Raw genomic sequence first — 21,736 nt, 5'->3', positions numbered from 1 at the left:
AGATGCATTTGTTGTGATTAAACTGATAGTCCCCTGCTCTTTGTCTTTTGCACTTTTGGGATAAATAAACGAACCATCACGACTCGCTTGCCCTAGCGGATCGTGACAACCCCTGGTTTCCACAAACCCATTTTATCCTCCTCCGCCTACAGATGACTGGAGTGATGATGAACTTATGAGGACAGCTCCACCGCTGCTTGATATGCTCATTCACAGTCTCAGCATGCAAATAAGAGCCAGGACCCAAGGGGTGCTTGGTGCTGAGAGTTCTAGCAGGGGCAGTGCCTTGTTCTTGCTCTCTGCGCACAGCAGGATTTTCCTGGGTAGGTGCAGCCATCATCTTGTGTGCCAGTGGAGCCCAGCAAGCTGCCCCAGCATGGCCTCCTGACCTGCAGCAGCCAGGGCTCCCATCTCTTGTGGACCCTCGTGAGCTGATACTGTGCTGGAGAGAAGACCTAGGTGGACGGGTGGCCCCTTCCTTGGGGGAGCCAAGCATGGATAGCAAATCAAGCCCTGCTGTATTCATCCCCGCAAACACCTTGCGAGTCGGTACAACAGGCAGCACCAGAATGGACCTGGCCTCCACTGTCACAGTAACTCTTCAGGACAGCAAATGTGCACTGTTTGCCTTCAGATGTCTGGGGACTACTGGGCCGGGGCTGCAGTGCACTTGGGATTGGTTGATCGTTGACCACAAAGAAGTTTTTTTGTTGTCCCTAGACTCATAGATGGGGATTTTACTGGGGAGATTCAGATAATGGTTTGGACCCCTGTATCCCTGTGTCCAATTTCTGAAGAATCATGAATTACTCAACTTATTTTTTTCCATGTTAATCTCCCCTAGTAGTTTTCCATGAGTTAGAGGTAGCCGTGGCTTTGATTTCACTGGGCAGTCGCAGATCTTCTGGGCACAGTCACTTTCCAGTCATAGACCCACTCTCAAATATGCTCTTTGGCATCAAAATGAGAAGCTACAAATTGCTGATATACTTGATAGTGGTGCTGATTGTAATGTTACAGCTTTCTCAGCATGGCCCAGTCATTGGCCCCTGACTCAAGCTGGTAAAGGTCTAGCTTGGGTTGGAGGCCTCTCTATTCCAAAGAAGTGTCAATTTTGTCACAATAGAGGGCCCTGCAGGTCACAGTGCACTGTGAAACCTTATGTACTATCACTCCATGTTCCTTTGTGGGGATAAGACTGCCCTAGCCAATGAGGTCTTGTGTTGGGAACAAATTTATCATAGGGGCCACCACTGAGCAGCATGTCCTGGCCCTCACCTGGATGACAGATCATCCTGTGTGGGTGGACCAGTAGCCCCTTGACAAAGAAAAACTAAATTCCCTGTTATGGTTTGATGCTGGCGCAATACCAGTGCATCTATGAAAATATATTTTTTTCAAATGAGTGTTGTGAGATGCGACTAGAAACAGAGCAAAGCAGGCTCAAGCTTTGAAATAAAGAAAAAACCCCACTTTATTAACTTACATCTACAATAAAAGGAACACACAGAATTCAAAATGAAAAGTTTCTAAAACATTCCTCCACCCCCAATTAATTTTTAACACAACACAGTGAGACAAAACTTTGGATTTTTAATTAAGTTACTATTTCTTAGATAATTAATTTTCAGTTTATCACCACCCCTCAGATAATGAATTCTCAGTTCATCAAGGGAGAGAGAAGCTTTTTTGTACTGTAGTCTTTCTCAGGAAATATAGTTGAAACTTCTTGTGATTTTATGTCGCACATGTCACCGCTGGGAGAAAATTTGCCATCATGACATCTTCTTTCTTTTTATGCACAGTGCTCTCACTACTGTTTATGGACTAAAACTGCTTATAGGGTTCTTTTTTAAGGATGCTTTGCCAAGTACTAAAAAAGCAACCGTTTCTCACTTTCAGGACAAAGGTTTCTCCAATTTTCCCTCCCCCTGGGGCTGAGGGTCTTGAGAACAGAGATCTTCTTCCCCAAAGCCAGAGGGCACTGCCACACTCTCCTCATCTTTCTCTGTTCTCTTCACTCCTGCACTTGGCATCACTGCAGCAGGTCACTTTCTTGGCTCAAGCCATTGCATCCCCCTAAATGCAGTCTCTGTGTTACAGGAAAAACTGGTTCAATCTATGGCTATACAAGAAAAGTCCAGCCAAAGGCCACTCCATCATCTCCTCCCACCTAGGATTCTTTCTCATCTTTTTTTGACATCTTTCACTTGCTCAGACTTTTACCACACTTGCCCAGTTCCTTCTATTTCATGTCTGTCTCTCTTCTCGTTCAAATCAAGGAAGACTAGTGTTTTGTAAAGTTTTCATTGATCTAAGAAAAGGGTTAAAATCTCAGGCTCTGTCCGCCCAGAACTCCCATGGGGGCCGGGCACTTTTTCGCTGCACCCTCCCCCTTCTCGGCCATGCTGCTGGTGCAGGATATCAAATTTCAAGGTGACACTGGCACAAGCTCTGTCTCTCCCAGGGGGGGCTGCCTGATGCCTCTCAGTGTTCCTCCACCCCTCCGTCCTGCAGGGGCTCCAGCCTACCTCAACCTAGGCCACATGGCTTCCCCTCCCCCACCCAGCCTGTGGCTGGGCAAGGGGAGGTCTGACTTCTTTCACTGACTGAAACCAAGAGAGAGTTCCCCTGGGAGTTCTCTGGTTTTTAACTCCCTGTGTTCTCAAAGACGCATCCATGTCTTCAGTGGCCACACTAGGTGCTAATATTCAAATCCAACCACTGATTGGTTTGACTACAACTTTCTGAAAAACTCACTTCCTTGTCAACCCAGGACATGCCCTTACATTGTTGGTTCAAGAACAACTAAATCAAGGCCATAATGAGCCATTAATAAGTCCATGGAACACTCCTATGTTTGTGATTAAAAGGAAATCAGGTAAAGGGAGGTTGCTCCATGACTTCAGAAAAATTAATGCAGTTATGGAAAGTATGGGTGCTTTACAGCCTGGAATGCCATCCCCAGCTATGATACCTGCTACTTGGGACATTTGGATTGTCGATTTAAAAGACTGTTTCTTTATCATTCCTTTCCATCATGATGATATCCCAAAGTTTGCAGTTACAGTGCCCTCTATCAATCATGCAGCACCAGTCAAACAATGCCAATGAAAAGTGCTGGCACATGTCGCAGACATTTCTCCACAGAAATCCTTTCTTTCGGATTTCTATGTCTTCGGGAGGCCAGAGGCCTCAGAAGACAAGGTAAACAATTATTATCAGCTGCTGGGGAATGCAACAGGGGCACCTATTTTGATTGATGATTGGTTCATGTTTTATGTTTATAATTAAGGGCCAATCACCAGTGCAAGCCAGGGGACTGAGTCCTTGGCCACAGCTTTGTTGGGGATTCTTTTCTATCTCTTCTTAGCTCAGCTAGATGCTCTGCAAAACCTCTCTATATATTCTATTAGTATAGTCATAATGTATTATATATAATATCTTAATAAATATGCCTTCTGATTCAAGAAACAAGATTCACCGTCTCTCTCACACCAGCTGCGCCCACTCAGGCGCGGTAATAGGCACAGGGTTTGAAAAATAGTCCAACAATTTGCCAGTGGTATGTTGTACAGGCACTATTGACAGTAAGAGAACAATTCCTGGGAGCTTATTGTTATCATTACATGGATGACATTTTAATAGTAACTTCAACCAAAGGAGGCCTTTTACAGATTCAGCCAAAATTGATGCAAGCACTGCAAGAGTTCAGCTTGCAAATTACACCAGAAAAGGTGAAACAACAATCCTCATGGAAATAATTAGGAGTTAAAATATTAAACCACACAGTTCAGCCACAAACAATTCAATGTTCAACCAAGATCCAAACATTAAATGATGCACAAAAAGCTTGAGTATCATCAACTGGGTACAACCCTTTTTAGGGTTAACCACCCCACAATTATCACCCTTAATATTCTTAAAAGTGACCCTGAGTTAACTTCTCCAAGTAAATTGACTCCAGAAGCGAAAACCACACTCAAAACAGCAGAGTGGGCCATAACAAGCAGACAAGTTTATTGACTATGCCCTGAGGTTTCTATTACAATATTCATTATTATTGCTTATTTACATCTGACATGTATTATTGGTCAATGGGACACTCAGTCATCTGACCCACTAAACATTTTAGAATGGATCTTTTTGCCCCATCAACCTAAAAAGACAGCACCCACTATTTTTTAATTGATTGCACAATTACTTATTAAATGCCATCAGAGATGCTTGCATCTGAATGCTAGGGATCTCTCTAAAATTACCATTCCGGTACAACAAGAATACTTTAAATAGTACTTTGCAAATAGCACAGCACTACAAAGTGCCTTACAAAACTTTACAGGGCAAATTTCCTATCACCTACACAGTCACAAACTATTGCAACTGAGCGGGACTACTGCGCTGTCTTTGAAACCACTAAACAATTGCACACTCTTGAAAGGTCTCACTATTTTTACTGATGGGACTGAGAAAACAAGAAAAGCCATCATAACCTGGAAAGATGACAATGGATGGCAAACACTAGAGGGTCGCGATAGCAGATTACCTCAGCTACTTGAATTATGTGCTGTAGCCATGGCTTTTCAACGTTTCCCTCATGTTCCCTTAAATATTGTAGCTGATTCTTCTTATGTTGCAGACATCACACAATGATTGGACCGAGCATTGTTAAAAGAAATGGATAATGCTGCACTATTTGAATTGTTAAAAACTTTGTGGCATACGATCCAAGCCAGAACTTGTCCCTATTATGTTCAGAGTCATACAAATTTGCCTGGCTTTATAGCAGAAGATAATGCCCAAGCTGATTGGTTAGCCAGCCCTGCCTGGGCAACACCCCAGCCAGACATGCTGGCACAAGCCACAGCATCACATGCCTTTTTACACCAAGGTGTTCGCACCTTACAAAAACAATTTTTATTAACAAATACAGAGGCCCACAATGTTGTTAATACCTGTGCTGATTGTCAAGGCCATGCTGCGCCACTGCAGATGGGTGTTGACCCCTGTGGTCTGTGAGCCTTACAAGTTTGGCAGACAGATGTTACACACCTTTCTGAATTTGGTTGTCTAAAGCATGTACATGTTTCAGTAGACACCTTTTCATGCACTATATGGGCCTCAGTTCATGCTGGAGAAAAGCCATGGTGCTATTGCACATTGGCAGCTAGCCTTTGCTGTCCTAGGCATTCCTCACATCATTAAAACTGGCAATGACCCTGCCTATATCTCACATAAAAGTAATCAATTCTTTCAATTATGGGGCGTGTCACATCTCACTGGCATTCCCCATTCCCCCATAGGCCAAGCCATTGTTGAGTGTGCCCATGGCACTTTGAAGCACATCCTTGAAAAACAAAAAGAGGGAATGTCAGGTGAAACCCTGCAAAGTAAATGGCCAAAGCTCTGTATATGCTGAATCACCTTACGATATTGCCAAACTCCCAAAACTCTATTCTTTTAAATATTTTTTGTCATTGCAGTCCTCTAGTGACATCCAGTTGATCAAGCCTAAGGTATTGGTATGGGACCTCATTACCAACAAGTGGGAAGGTCCTTGGGACCTTGTCACTTGGGGGTGCAGGTATGCCTATATTTCTACAGATGCCGGAATTCGCTGGCTGTGTGTACCCTGCTCTACACTCTGCTCTGGATCACAACCTATCTCTGTAGAGATGGACAAGACACCTTTTTTCATGCAGCAATAGACAAGTTTTATTGTTCACAGTTCATATTTATGTGGTTTTCTAAAAGCATTGTGGTTAATTTTAATTGCTTAGTAACTTGTTGCTACTCAGTTTATTGGTTAGTAGTTGCTAGTGTACGTGTTCGCCAAAGACTTTCTTCCCTAAAGATGTTTACATTCTTGTCTCATGGGTACAAGATGATTCTCATGGGTACAAGCTGATGTGCAGGCTGATTCTCGTGGGTACTTGTCAGGCCAGTTGTTAGCTGTGCTTAGCCAAAGTAGCAGGCCTGAGCTATAATTTTACAAGGCCTTTCTTTTGTAAGGTTTTACCTATATGCAACAATTCCCTCTTTCTTTGTTTTTTTGTGCAAAGAGTTCATGTAGCCCGATGTTAAAACAGTCTGCACCTGTAAGGCCATTATCTTATTAAGACCATTACTGGTCATCTGCTGGATACTGGATAAGATACATGGAATACGTATTACAATCAATAAACACCCATCAAAAACAACCAAGACACTGACAAAGAGACTCGCAGCATAGGAAAACAAAAAGATAGTGTCCAATATCCCCAAGAAGTGGAAATAAATGGCTACTGTTTCAAAGTTCATATTGCTGGAGCTCAGGGGCCATGCTGTTTAGGCAGGAGGAAGTCCATTAGCTGGAAATGCTGACTTTGACATTACTGAATGTCTTTCTGGAAGCATGGAACAAGGAATAACGGCAGAAGGTCAGCAGAAACACAATGACATGATGGTGAGGGCAGTAGGAAACAATGTCTCTGTTGGCAGGCTGCCTGTGTAAGCCTCCAGACGCAGCCATGTCCTGGTAGTCCTACCCCCACTCCTGCCTGGGCTATGAGGGCAGGATGGTGATTAGGTCATTTTTCTTCTCACTGGGCCTCATCTTCTCAGAGGCAATCGATGTTTGTCCAGACAGGCAGGTAACTACTTTAGACCTGTTGGTGATAAAACACATGTATACTTTCTCCCCTAGGTTAGTAAATCAGCTAGACCTTGCCATTGCACACCAAATTTGGGATCCTTACATAGAAACTTTTAGAAATTGGTTCCCCACACACAAATTTTCAGAGCAGTATCGCTCTGCTGGGGATGAAATTTGATGATCTGCTTTCAAAATTTCTAGTTTAAATATTGCATTATTTAAACCTTCTTGAGGAGCCATATTCCCCCTTCTTTATTTTTTCAACAACATGCACATCTCTCACTATGAACATAAAGGCAACATAAAAGTAAAATAATACATGTGGCAAAGCAATAAACTCTCACCAAGCAGAAATAAGCAAGTCAATATATTAAATTAGTAGCACACGAGAGACAAGATGGTGATTAAGAATGATACATCATCAATTCCCTAAATACTGTACCATCACCCAGAGTCTGTAATAGCTGGCAAGCCCTGTTTCACAAGGAGGAGTTGGAGAACCATTCTCAGGAAAAGTTTCCAAGTTTTCCTTGAAAGGTGGTCAAGTCCATACAAGCTCAAATTGGCAAGTCAAAGTGACCTGATGATGTACTTTGGACCTGATTAGCATAACAGATTTGATAATCAGGATGCCTTGGCAAGACCAAACAGAGCTTTGACGATTGAATCAAGACTGGCTGACAGGAAAAGAAGATTGAATCAACACAAGCAAGAGATGTTTCAAAATGTATGTTTATGTGATGATTAACCCAATCATTGTAGTAAAAAATTACTAGCCTTCTGAGACATGGGGCGTTAGAAATTAATTTCAGATTTAGATGAAGTATGCCATTGTAACCTGTTTAGTCTGTAACTTGCTGTGCTCACAAAGGCCTGCAGAGATGGACAAAAGAATGCAAGGCTCTGATAAGAACAGTTTTCTACTTCCACCCCAAACAAGATAAAAGGAATGTGAGCTTCCAAGCTGGAGGGAGATAAGAGGGGCATCTTGGACCTTGAAATCAGAGCAGACCAAAACTGAGGTTGCGCTACAGCCAAGAGACTGGGGAGCATGTGTAGATGGACAGGATGACCACTAGAGAGCTCTGTGCAGGCTCAGAAGGACTGATAAGCTAATTTTAATATGAAGCAGGGCCAAGCAAGGGGGGGGCTAGGAAATGAATATGCATGGGCCTATTGCAAAACTTGATGCACATGCAACAATTTAGAGGACAAAAGAAGGTCTGAATTCTCGGGAAATGTGCATGCCTTTGCGGAGCATGCCCAGCACTGAATAAATACATACCTACTTTATAACTTTTACAAGTTGTGGAGTTTTTCTGCAAATCACCTTCTTAGAATAGTATATAAGCATATGTAGTCCACAATAAATTCAGATTCTGACCACTACTCAGTCTCCCCATCTCTCTCATCATCTCCAATAATCGGTGCTCCACTTGAGGAGAAGGATTGGCTACCTGATGGCAATCGACGAGTCCCTGGAACTGATCGTGATGGTGAGAGAACCATGTTTGGGCCCACAGTCACCTGTCTGCTGCGATGTGACAAGTGAGGCAGGGTGTGGGAAATGGAAAGATAGAAACTTCCACAGACACAGGAAGGTTTGATTTGCAGCCTTGGAAGGAGCTTGGATTGATGTAAAAATAAAGTAGGCAGACATTAAATTCAAAAATCATAAACTTATGCTTCTATACTTATAAGTAAGAATAGGCCTTTAGTAAGTAAGAAACTGTATTGATAAGATGGTGAAGGGTTTAAAATGTGAGATTGTAATTATACAGAATAAGTTAAGAGTTTAGATGTTATGGTAGAGGTATATGTGTATACATGCAATAACAGCCTATTGGTTAAAAGTATTCGCATTGCAGTAAAACTAAGTAAAGGCGATAGTTTAGAAAAGCAAAGCATACTCTGTAGCGACAGTCCATTGGATTAGAAAGTTATATATTGCCTTGTAACAAAGAACATTTGACTATCTGAGCTATGGCTAACTGCTTGCTTTCTCAAAATCTCACAACCTCTGAGACTGATGCTTATTTAAACAATAAATTGTCTTTAGCCCGATTTTAGTCCTGTCCCTTTAATTAATGCAATGACAGTGACACCAGGGAAACTAAACTACAGGACAGAACATGTCCGACAAGTGAGATGTCTATGAAACCATGGAGAGATGTCTATGAACCCTTCTGGGCAAGCATGTCTCTCCCATCCTAAAGCATGACTTTAAGTCACTTATGACTGGTATCACACACACTTCCCATCGCCACCCCTTCTTTATGTTTACCCTCCACTTCGGGGACAAGGTCGGCGTAAAGCTCTACAATCTGGCTACGCTGTCTGGCCAGGAGCCAGAGCTACAAATGCTTCCTGTTTGGAGGGCAGTCATGGATGCTGTTAAAAAGGAGGGAGGGAGTGAGGCAGACTGTGAGGCTACTGCTAAGATAGCCCTGACAACTGTGCCAGACCAAAACCTGCCTGGGTCCCACTCCCCATACCCTGTCCGTATGCCCTCCCCAATGAGTGCCCGGGATAGAGCCCGGTTGCCACCTCCAGTCCCACCGCTATACCACCAGCGATCTCAGAGCTGCTCACGCTTATCGCTTATGTAGTGGACACTGACTCTAGCAGTGAAGGGAAGCTGGACCCTTTTGACCCTGGCCCTGAAAAAAATTCAGACTTATTCCCTTTGGAATAATTGGTTACAGATAAAAAAGAAAGCCCTTAAAGACAGAGACTTTGACACTGCAGCAGAAATCTTTTTGATCCCTGTGTTGATAGTGGAACCCTGGAAAAAGTTAAAGATAGAATCTAAAATGTTAGGCTTTGTGCTTTCCCAGATCAACTGCACCTGTGTAAGCAGTATGATAAATTATATAATTGTTATATGTGATGATTGTTTAGTAATTAAATGTAATTATTATATAACCATAAGAAGAGTAGTGAGAAACTATGTTGGAAATTCAGAGAGGGGCTAAATTTATGTATACAATAGAACAATATAAATTTAATAATTAACATGAAAGTTATGTAACGATAGAGTATAAAACATGATCATTTCGGATGTATGGTCGGAGTCAGATTTGGGTTGAATATACCCCGATTCCCAGAGCTCTTAATAAAAAGCACCGCATAAAATCGCTCCGTGATTATGTGTTTTTGAACGCTAACATTTTGGCGACCCAAAGATGGGACCCTTGTGAGTGCTGCTGAGCGAGTTCGCGACTCGATCACGCTCCAGTCGGCACCGAGGGATTCTCGGGGAGCCCATCGGCCGCGATCGCTTCCGCCGCTCACAAACGTCCCCGGGAGAAAGGTAAGGTGCTTTTTACTTTGGTTTGGATGCCTGCCAATAAGAGGCAGCGAAAGCTACGCTTGGTTGGGCTAAAGGAATTCCTGTTGGTGTAAGCCTAGGCGCCGTTCCGTAAGACAATCGCGAAAGCGTTGCAGGTTCGGCATTTGTGGTATTTTTGAAATGGAGAAACTTAAAGGGATTTTGGGCAGTAACACCCCTATCCCACAAAATTCTCCTTTGGGGTGCTTATTAGCACATTGGAAACAAGGTAACTTTGGGGAAGGATTACGTAAAACTAAGTTGATTGATTATTGTAATTCATGGTGGCCAGGATATGCCTTGGAGAACGGTGAAAAATGGCCAAAATACGGTACTCTGCAATATAACACTATTTCGCAGTTAATGTCGCTTTGTAAACAAGAAGGAAAATGGGATGAAGTCCCATATGTTGATCTGTTTTTCTACTTATGGGGAAAGCCAGAATGGCAGAATGAATGTGGATTATTAATGGTTAAAACATCTGCAAAGTGTGGGGTTTGTGAGGAACGTTGTTTAGAACACTTGGCGTTAAGAGAAAGCTTGAGTAGGGAAAATTATACAGATATTGATTTACAAGTAGCTCCAATAGGAACAAGAGAACCTAACCCTATCCCACCTGTTTCATCTGTCCCTATCCCACTACCTGCTCCTCACCCACCTACCCCTGAACCTGTCTCATCTAGTACACCTTTCCCTCTTTATCCTCCTCTCCCATCATCACCCGATCCCTCTTCCTCGGAAGATGAGCAAAACCTAACTGTGATAGAAAGGGGAAAGAGGTATGTGAGTGAAAAAGATAGCGATGGTAATGAATCAGTGACCCCAATAGCCCATAGAACCCGGGGTCGGGCAAAGCTCGCTCCAGTTGTGCATAGAGATGGCATAAGGAAACAAAAACGGACTGTGATTGCCCCCTTGCAACAAGGTGTCGGAGTGGAAGGGCCAGTATTTGTAAAAGTGCCTTTTTCCCCGGCAGTCTTAGTAATTTGGAAACAGTCAGCCGGAACTTACAGAGAAAATCCTGATAAAGTGGCACGTGTAGTAAAAATGGTTATGAAAATGCAAAATCCTGACTGGGATGACATACAGGTGATATTAGATACTCTGATGGATTCTACTGAAAAAGAAATGGTACTTAAGGCAGCCAAAGAGAGGGCAAGAGAAGATATTAGAAATGGGCTGGTAACAGGGAACTTAGATCTGAATTTCCCATTTGAGGATCCAAATTGGGACCCTAATTTATTGTGCGATATGAGGAGATTATGGAAATAGCAAGAGTGGATCCAAATAGGAGTTCAGAATGCTGTGCCCAAAACTATAAATTGGTCCAAACTATATGAGGTTCGACAGGAAAAGAAGGAATCTCCCACTGCGTTTTTGGAGAGGCTTAAGGAGGTAGCAAGGAAATATACAGATCTCCAAATGGATACAGAGCAAGCAAAGGTTCAGCTTGCTCTCATATTCTTGGGCCAATCACAGGATGGCATTCGTAGAAAATTGCAAAAATTAGAAGGGGAAGAATTAAGGAATTTGGATAAGTTACTCGAGGTCGCCTGGAAGGTATATAACAATCGGGAAAAAGAAGCTAGTAAAAGGCAGCAGCAGAATCTTTTGGCAGTAATACAGGGGAGAGGGAACCCAAATTTCAGGGGGCGTAACAGGAATGGTCGGGGTAGGAGACCAGTTACCCAGGGGTTAAGCCTGAATCAATGTGCATATTGTAAGCAGGAGGGGCATTGGAAGTGAAATTGCCCAAGTTTGAATAACCAGTTTGACCAGGGCAATCAGTTCCAGCAGGCTACCAAGGAGATGGTCCTGGGGGAGTATACCAGCTGACTAGACTTGGAACCGGTAGAACAAGTTAAGGAACCTGTTGTAAATATACAGTTAGGGCATAAAGAGGTCAGATTTCTAATAGATACGGGAGCTAGTTTTTCTGTATTGAATGATTTGGAAGGACAAATTGGGGATAAGGAAACGACAATAGTCAGCGCTACAGGGAAAGAGGAAAAACGGCCTTTCCTGCAATCCCTAAATTTGTGTTTTGGAAACAAGATCATAACACACGAATTTTTATATGTACCTGAGTGTCCAATTCCGCTTTTAGGGAGAGATTTTCTAGCAAAACTTGATGTGGTAATAACCTTTGAAAATGGAGAGCTTATAATGAAAACACCTGAATCAAAGACGGGACAGATATTAATGATCAAAGAAAAACCTGTCCCCTCTATCCCTAGGGAGGTAGAAGATGCAGTGATTCCCTCTGTATGGGAAACGGATATACCAGGGAAATCTAAATTGGCACAACCAGTGCATGTAGAGTTAAAAGAAGGGGCAAGGGCTGTACAAGTCAAACAATATCCCATAAAACCAGAAGCACGGCAAGGAATAGTAAAGATTATTGAGAAATTCTTGAAATACCAAATTTTAGAAGAATGTGAATCAGAATTTAATACACCAATATTTCCAGTAAAGAAGCCAAATGGTGAATATAGATTAGTGCAGGATTTCAGAGCAATAAATAAAATAACAAAGGACATTTATCCAGTGGTAACAAATCCTTATACATTGCTAACATCCGTAAAGGAGATATATAAATGGTTTACAGTAATTGATTTAAAAGATGCCTTTTTCTGCATCCCCCTTGACAAAGAAAGTAGGAAACTATTTGCCTTTGAGTGGGAAAACCCAGGGAACAGAAGAAAGACCCAGCTCACCTGGACACGATTACCACAAGGATACAAGAACTCACCCACCCTATTCGGAAACCAACTGGCAAAGGAACTGGAAATTTGGACTGAAAATGGGCAAGTACCAAGAGACCAATACTTATTGTTGCAGTATGTTGATGATATACTAATAGCTACAGAAGAAAGAGCAACCTGTATAAAGGTAACCATTGAGATTTTAAATTCACTGGGGATGGGAGGCTATAAAGTATCCAGAGGAAAGGCACAAATTGCACAACAGACTGTGATTTACCTGGGATGTGAAATTTCACAAGGGCAACGAAAACTAGGTACTAATCGTATCCAAGCTATTTGTGCTATTCCAGAGCCCCAGAATTTACATGAGCTGCGAGTCTTCCTCGGGATGGCAGGATGGTGTCGCTTGTGGATCATGGACTATGGACTGATTGCGAAACCCCTGTATGAAGCTCAAAAGACACAGCCATTCACCTGGGGCAAACCACAGAAAGAAGCCTTCCTAAAATTAAAGGAAGCACTGACAACTGCTCCAGCATTAGGGTTACCTGATCTGTCTAAAGATTTTCAGCTGTTTGTACATGAAAGGCTGCGCCTAGCACTAGGAGTCCTGACCCAACGTCTGGGAAGCTGGAAAAGGCCGGTGGGCTACTTTTCCAAACAACTCGACAACATAAGTGCCGGGTGGCCCCCATGTCTGCGGGCAGTCGCAGCTACTGTGATCCTGATACAAGAAGCCAGGAAACTTACTATGGGAAGGCACATAGATGTCTATGTACCACACATGGTAACCACTGTCTTAGAACAAAAAGGGGGCCATTGGCTATCTCCCAGCAGGATGATGAAATTCCAGGTAGTCCTGACTGAGCAGGATGATGTCACATTAAAAACAACTAACCTTTTGAATCCAGCTTTGTTCCTAGGTACCACAACCGAAGAAGGCCCATTAGAACACGACTGTGTAGAAGTAATAGAGTACACCTATTCAGCAAGAGAAGACCTGAAAGACGTCCCACTAGAGCAGCCGGAGTGGGAGCTGTTTACAGATGGGAGCAGCTTCATGGAAAATGGAATCAGATACGCCGGATATGCGGTAACAACAGTAAATACAGTAGTGGAGGCAAAGGCATTACCACCAAATACATCTGCCCAGAAGGCAGAACTGGTTGCTTTAACCAGGGCACTAGAATTAAGTGAAGGGAAAAAGGTAAATATCTGGACTGACTCAAAATATGCTTTTGGAGTGGTGCATGTACACGGAGCACTGTGGAAAGAAAGAGGACTGTTATCTTCTCGGGGTACGCACATTAAACATCAGGATGCAGTCCTGCAATTGATAAAGGCAGTACAAAAACCTGAACAAGTAGCAATCATTCACTGCAAAGCACACCAATCAGGAAACTCCAAAATCTGTGAGGGAAATCGAAAGGCAGACTGGGCAGCCTGACAGGTTGCTCGAAAGGTACAAACAACAATGGCATTGATACCTTTGAAGCTTAATGTATCCCAATTCAATTTGCCTCCAAAACCAAAATATTCAGTAGAAGATGAGAGACTGGCACGTTTGCTAAATGCACAAAAGAATTCAGAGGGATGGTATGTAACTGCACAAGGACAAATAGTGGTACCCCCCTTGATAATGAGAGAGGTTCTACAAATTAAACGTAACGAATGTCACTGGGGAGCAGAGGCATTGGTAAAATTGCTAAAGCAGAGTTTAATTTCAGTACGGATGTTAACAATGGGAAAATCAGTAATGTCAAAATGTGATATCTGCTTGAAAAACAACCCAGTGGCCAGGCGACAGGCACAGCTAGGAAGAATACAGATAGGAATAGAGCCAGGAGACTATTGGCAGGTAGATTTTGTAGAACTACCAAGAACTCGAGGATACAAATACCTGTTAGTGGGGGTTGACACATTCTCTGGGTGGCCAGAAGCCCTTCCCTGTCGCACGAACCAAGCAAAGGAAACAGTTAAGTGGTTACTACAGGAGATTATTCCCAGGTTTGGGGTACCCCTAGGGGTATCATCAGATAGGGGACCCCATTTCATAGCTACAGTAGTAAGAGAGGTAAGTAGATTGCTGGGGATAAATTGGGACCTCCACACACCGTGGAGACCCCAGTCAAGTGGACAGGTAGAGAGGATGAATCAGACACTAAAAAGGCAAATCAGTAAAATATGCCAAGAAGCCAAATTGCAGTGGCCGCAGGCTTTGCCAATAGCACTGTTGAGGATTCGGATAAAGCCTAGGAGTGGGATGTCAGTCAGTCCTTATGAGATATTGTATGGGAAACGATATGAATCTCCTGAGCCTAACCCTAATGTACATGTCACAGGAAAGCAGGAAGTGTATAATTATGTTCTGTCTCTTGGGAAAACTTTAGCTCGGCTCCGGAGTATCCTCGTGTGGAATAGACCACTGACTCTCGAGAACCCAGTCCATAACATACATCCAGGAGACGAGGTGTACATCAAGAACTGGAACGAGGAACCGCTGAAAGAAAAGTGGAGTGGACCCCATCAGGTACTACTGACCACCTTTACAGCAGTCAAAGTAGTCGGCGTGGAACCCTGGATCCACAATACCCGAGTGAAGAAAGTCCATCCTGGATCACAGACTGTATAAACTCTGGAATGAACAAAGGCTGCAGATAAGATGTGTTTAATTGCTTTCAGAATGCTATCAGTAATTGTGCTAACGTTATGGTTATTAATATCTTTTGGATGTGGAATGCAAAATGATCAACCAACCACTCTTCATTCTAGAATGAAGAGAGAGGTACAAACGGAAACACAGGTGATAAAGGTTTCTAATGCAGTTCGTGCTGAGAATGTAATGATCGGATTAGTCAAAGATTTTGCCAAAATGCAAAACACCAGCCGAATAACTGCCTGTCTGCCAATACCAAAGGCAGCAGGAGACCCAGTAAATTGGGGAATCATAGCATCAAAACTACCTGAAATACAAAAGAACAAAACAATTACATGTAAACTGGTACCCGAATCGAGGCAAGTTACAGAAACAACTCTGGTATGGGAATGTGAGGCCAAGGATAGGAAAGATCAGATAGAACCTTGGGACAGTGCGTGGTCTGTGAGCATTCTTCAAAGATTCCAATATATGGCAAACACCCCTTGGTGTATTAAGTGGGAAGGCCCCGAGAATGAAACAGATCCGGCAATAACGAACGCTGACACTAGTAGCAGAACGAGGGCAGACAAAGTAAGTTGGTGGGCATGTAATAAAACTTATGACTGCACTTCAGATGACGAAGAGATAAAACAGATGCCACCCCTGGCAATAGCCCTACAAATTGGTTGTGCTTGCAGAGGGATCAAACATAAACAAGGCAAAGTGAATTATAAAGCAGTTATAGGGTGTACCAGGATTACAATCCGAGGTCCAGGACAATTTGTATGGGCAGCGAGTGATGGTACCTGGACAACACATCTGCCTATAGACGGGAAAGTAAAGGAGATTACTTTAGGCCTGCCAACCTTATGTCCAATTTGGAAAAAGTCCCCATTTAATGGAAAACATGAACTTCTGCAGATAAGAGCAAGACGAGAAGTTCTAGACAATGAAAATCCAGATGACACTGTTTTGCGGAGAAAAGAAGAAACCTCACAACTTCGTAAAAGTTGTAAAGTCCGGTATGCTTTATTACAGCGCGCGCCGGACGCAAGCCTCCCCACTAGGCAAGCATACCTCTGAAGACCTCAGGTCGCCTTTTATCCCCCTCCCAAATGCATATGCATACAGTTTCACAATAAGTTCATGCATATTCATTCCACGTGACATTTAGCACTAGTTCTTCTTTATCAGAGGAATTCCTAGGTCTGGGGCAGATCGACCTTGCGGTAATTTCTGTTTTTCTTTCTCTGTCTCCTTGCTGTCTCTGGAATGCGGCCTTTTCTTCAGCTTTGGCCCCACAGACCTCTCACCTCTTCCAGGCACTTCACCTAATTCAGAATGGATCCCCACTTCGTCTCATTCCCCCCTTTCCTAGGAAATAAGTAAATTCTTTTACTTAAGGAAAACCCCCGCGACGATAAATGTCTTTTAATGATTCACCATGCACGTTTGACAAAGAGGTTAGTACAGCTATTCGTTGTAGCATCCTACAGTTCCAAATTAACAATGTAATAGATAGTCCTAAACTTATCCCAACTAATATTAGTAAAACTACAATGGGGTGACACAACTTATTAAAGATTCCATTCGCAGTTGGTGACCACCCAAAGATCACATCCCACCAGTGATGATCTATATTCTGTTTTATTCTTTGTAGAACCCTGGTTATCTCCTTTGTATCGTGTTGGACAGTAATTAAGGTTTTCTTTCCACTTTCTTGGATTTCCTTCAGGATTTCCAATAAGTCTTGGTGCTCAATTAATTGTTTCACTAATGTAAGGTTCATCCCAATAGGGGTAGGTGGTAGTCTGTGATACATTGTGTAATTAGCTTTAATCAGCTGGTGGGATGTCACTGGGGCCAAGTACGAAAAATCTCACCCGATAATCTTAACAAAATTACATATACAGAAGTTAGAGTGATTTTTACTAGACAGAATAACATCATTGCTATCAATATTTACTGCAGCACAGGCAGTCCTCAAACACACACACCCTTTTCCAGTGTATACGAGCACAGTTTTCTGGTCAGTGACTGGATGGACTTCAAAGTGACAAATACTCTGTTCAGTGTCCAAACACACATCCTGAGCATTAATAGTATTGCTTTCGCAAATGAATCCCATCTGTTCTCTAGTAATGCAGGATTCTAAGTTTACTGTCTGCCACTTTCCATTCATCTTTCGTGCCCACACTCTATGTTCTGAAGGATAGAGTATAGTTTTTTCATGGTTTAATCCTAGGGCGATGATGGGATGGATAACATAAACAGTGGCATTACGTATGGTAAGCACAAAGGCAGTTGCCACATTAGAAACAGGATCATAGGTGAAATTCACCATAGTCCACCAGGACTGAAATTTCCTTTCAAAATCAATTGCATTTTCCCACACAACCTTCCGAATTTCAGCTGGAAAATTACCTTCACTCCCTTCCCGTATGATCAGAGCTGCTGTTGCCTGCATCCATAACTGTGCTTGTATACAACTGAAAGCTAAGGACACATTATCTTGAACTGTACCAAGTGCTTCTGCTATCAGCTTGTGGTCTTGGTCCCCGGCCGTTTCCCATTTTGACAGAACTTTCGAAATCTGCCACTGGCTAGTTCCTAATGCCAATAGAGATGACTTCAAGGGTTGCTTCAATTTTGTTAGGCTACCTGCTGCAGTGGCCAGTTTATTCATCAGTATTTCTGAATCAATTCCATTTAAAACTCCTAATCCTGTCCCTAATATGCCAGTTATATCCCTTCTTGTTCTGCTCCTGAGGTATGCCTGTTTTTGTAACCATGTTGTCCAGCCCCCAAATGAAGTTTTTAGGAAGGAGGAGCAGGCTGGTTGGATTTTCGAGATGTTAATTTGCATTATCAACTCCACACGTTTGAGAGACCATTCTGGATTGAATAATAGTTGCTGCTCACCCACATTCCTTACTACATAGGGGCCTACCCCATACACCTCAGGTTCAAATTTGGGTTGAGTCTGAAGTATTTGAGTCTCGGTGTGGGCTGTATAGGGTTCTGCTGTGGTAAAAGGTGTAGTATCTATTTTGAATTTAAATGAAAGCCCGATATCTTCCTGTGCCCAAAGGCAAGTTATTTCTACAGGCTGTATTAAGGTGAAATTGCACCAGCAGTCTGATTCATTTGGGCTATCACAGATTTCCTGGCGTTCATGTACACCAGGAGAGGTGGAGACACTAATTTCATTTGGTCTCTCATAAGCTGTCCCATTTATCATCTGGCATCCTACCTTAATTCCTTCCCCTCTGATCCCTTGAAGTGTCCACAGCTTCCGTTCCTGCCATTCCTGCTCCTCATATACCTGATTTCCGTGAATTACCACAGTGGATAGGTTTAAATTCTTTATCTCAGAAGGTTTTCCCATGGATCCAGTATACTGATTAAACGCCTGGGACCAAGGCCATTCAGCATTGCTCTGAATAAAGGTACTTTCAAGTCCTAAAACTTCAGTTATGATTACACACAAAACAATTCTACAAACTAAAATATGAGCTACTCCCGACCGCAATATACTCATTTTGCCCGAGTAAGTTTTAGTCTCAGTTCATTGTCTCCTGGCGTCACTCCTCAAGAGGTTTCTGGGCCTTCTTCACCCGAGAGTGATGAATCCAGGCGTTCTGCTCCTTGATTTTGATTGCAGTGAAGGTGGTGAGAAGCACTTGGAATGGTCCTTCCCACTGTGGTTCCAAGGTCTTTTCTGTAAGAGACCTAACATATGCATAATCTCCAGGTTGTATATTATGTACTGGCCCATCTAATTCCCTGCTCCGAGTTCCAGCCACATGTTTCTCAATTTCCTTGAGCTGTTTGTTTAAAGCCACCATGTAGGTGGCTAGTGTTACCTCTCCAATATGAGTGGACACTCCCTTTTGTATTCCATATGGTCTTCCATAGAGTATTTCAAAAGGGCTTAGCTTTTCTTTAGCTCGAGGTTTTGTTCGAATTCGCAACAGAGCTATTGGAAGAGCCTGGGGCCAAGGTAGATTAGCTTCCTGCCCCAGTCTTATGATCTGCTGTTTAATCAAATGATTCATCTTCTCCACCTGGCCGCTTGATTGGGGGCGGTATGGGGTGTGGAGTTCCCAGTCTATGCCTAGGTGGCTGCTAATCTGTTGTACTATTTTGGAAACGAAATGTGATCCTCTATCTGAGGATATTGTGGCTGGAACTCCGAAGCGTGGTATTATTTCTTGTAATAGTACTCTTGTCACCTCTCTAGCTTTGACAGTTCTTGTGGGGAACGCTTCTGGCCACCCTGAAAATGTGTCTGTCAATACCAGCAAATATCGATACCCCCCTTTCCTTGGGAGTTCTGAAAAGTCAATTTGCCACTGTTGTCCAGGCCCATGGCCTCTCCCGATCTGACCGAGTTTCGGTCTGGGGGTATTTTTGGGGTTAGTCTGGAGGCAAAGATCACACTGTCGGGTCACCTGAGTAATAGTGGCATATAAATTTCTAGCAACAATTCTTTCAATCAGGTAGGTGTATAGGGCATCTATTCCCCAGTGTGTTTTCTGGTGTTCCTCCCTTACTAGTGACCACAATAGATGGGAAGGGATTACCAGCTTCTTTTCAATGGTAGCCCACCCTTCTTGGTTATACGTCCCTTTTTGATCTTCGATTAATTTCCTATCTCTCTTGTTGTATTCTGGCTTACCTTCAAGGGAGATTTGTCCATCTGGAATAAGGGCTCCTTCAGTAGCTACCTCACCTTTTGCTGCTTCTTTTGCCTCTCTATCTGCCAGCTCATTTCCTTCTTCCAATTCTGAGCTCACTTTTTGGTGTGCCTTAATATGCATAATTGCTACCTTTTCAGGCAGCTGAACTGCTTCCAGCAGCTGGATTATCTCTTGTGCATGTTTGATGTTCTTTCCCTGTGAAGTAAGCAGTCCTCTCTCCTTCCAGATGGCCCCATGTGCATGTACAACTCCGAATGCGTACCTCGAGTCTGTGTAGATGTTTATTCTCCTCCCTTTTGCCCTTTCCAAGGCACGGGTCAGGGCAATTATCTCAGCCTTCTGCGCGGAGGTACCTGTTGGTAAGGGTCCAGACTCGATTACCTCTCTGTAGGTGGTCACTGCATACCCAGCATGTCGCTTCCCATTGGTAACATAGCTGCTCCCGTCAGTGAACCAGGTTTCTGCATCATCCAGAGGGGTGTCCTTTAGGTCTGGGCGGCTGGAGTAGGTCGCTTCGATGGTCTCCAGGCAATCATGGTGTACTGCTTCTCCTTGGTTCCCACTGAGAAAGGAAGCTGGGTTGACAATATTAGTCACCACGATCTCTACATCATCTTGCTCTACCATGATGGCCTGGTATTTCAGAAATCTCTGTGGCGAAAGCCAGTGGCCACCCTTTACTTCCAGTACTGCAGATACAGTGTGGGACACTAGCACAGTCAATTTTTGTCCCAGGGTAAACTTGCGTGCCTCTTGAATGTTCAGCACAACTGCTGCTACAGCTCTGAGGCAACCTGGCCATCCTTTGGCTGTTGCATCTAGTTGTTTAGAGAGGTAGGCAACCGCCCTCCGGTATGGACCCAAGTCCTGAGCCAGTATTCCCAGGGCAATTCCCTGTTTCTCATGGGAAAATAGGAAGAATGGTTTACTCACATCTGGAAGTCCCAAACCTGGAGCTGACATGAGGGCATTCTTCAGGTGGTGAAAGGCCCGTGTTGCTTCTTTTGTCCACTGGAGATCTCTGCTTCCATCGGCAATCAGGGCATAGAGGGGTCTGACAAGCAGTCCATAGTTATAAACCCACAGCCGGCACCATCCTGCCATGCCTAAGAAGGTTCGGAGCTCTTTTATGGTCTGGGGTTTTGGGGTTTGGCATATGGCTTCCTTGCGAGCCTGCCCTAAAGTCCGTTGCCCAGCACTCACCTCGTACCCCAGGTAGATAACTTTCTGTTTCACTACCTGTGCCTTTTTCTTTGATACTCTGTATCCTTGGAGTCCTAGGAAATTCAAAAGGCTTACCGTCCAGGCCACACATGCTTCCCTCGTCTGAGTGGCCACTAGAAGGTCGTCCACATACTGCAAAAGCCTTCCTTCTTCCTGTGGAGCTTCCCAGGACTCCAGATCCTTTGCAAGTTGCTCCCCGAACAACGTGGGGGAATTTTTCCAGCCTTGGGGTAGTCTGGTCCATGTGAGCTGGGTTTTGCACCCACTCTTAGGGCTTTCCCATTCAAATGCAAAAATTTTTTGGCTGGCTTCATGGATGGGGAGGCAAAAGAAGGCATCCTTTAGATCTAAAACAGTAAACCAGGTTAGCTCAGGTGTTAGGCAAGTTAATAAAGTGTATGGATTGGCTACCACCGGATACAGATCTTCTGTTATTTTATTGACAGCCCTCAAATCCTGTACTATCCGGTATGACCCATCAGGTTTCCGAACAGGTAAGAT

General features: G+C 43.4%; 1 protein-coding gene across 1 annotated transcript; it reads right to left on the bottom strand.

Annotated features, from left to right (window-relative positions):
- Positions 1–10,644: 10,644 nt before the first annotated feature.
- Positions 10,645–21,424, bottom strand: LOC132086099 (protein NYNRIN-like). Its single transcript, XM_059491559.1, has 3 exons — positions 21,311–21,424; positions 19,175–21,117; positions 10,645–10,722 (listed from the first exon to the last, which is right to left on the bottom strand). The coding sequence occupies exons 1-3, from the start codon at positions 21,324–21,326 to the stop codon at positions 10,645–10,647; spliced, it is 2,037 nt and encodes a 678-aa protein (XP_059347542.1). The 5' UTR covers positions 21,327–21,424.
- Positions 21,425–21,736: the final 312 nt, after the last annotated feature.

Source organism: Ammospiza nelsoni, chromosome W, assembly GCF_027579445.1.
Source record: "Ammospiza nelsoni isolate bAmmNel1 chromosome W, bAmmNel1.pri, whole genome shotgun sequence".
NCBI lineage: Eukaryota > Metazoa > Chordata > Aves > Passeriformes > Passerellidae > Ammospiza > Ammospiza nelsoni.
Note: the sequence above shows the minus strand (reverse complement) of the source record. Positions and strands in the feature narration are given on the sequence as shown.

What these genes read in the sequence shown, in the direction of transcription:
- LOC132086099 (XM_059491559.1), bottom strand. An exon ending in TGTCCACTCATATTGGAGAG is followed by an intron (nt 10,723 to 19,174) that starts GTAACACTAGCC and finishes TTTCTATCACAG; the next exon opens with TTAGGTTTTGCTCATCTTCC.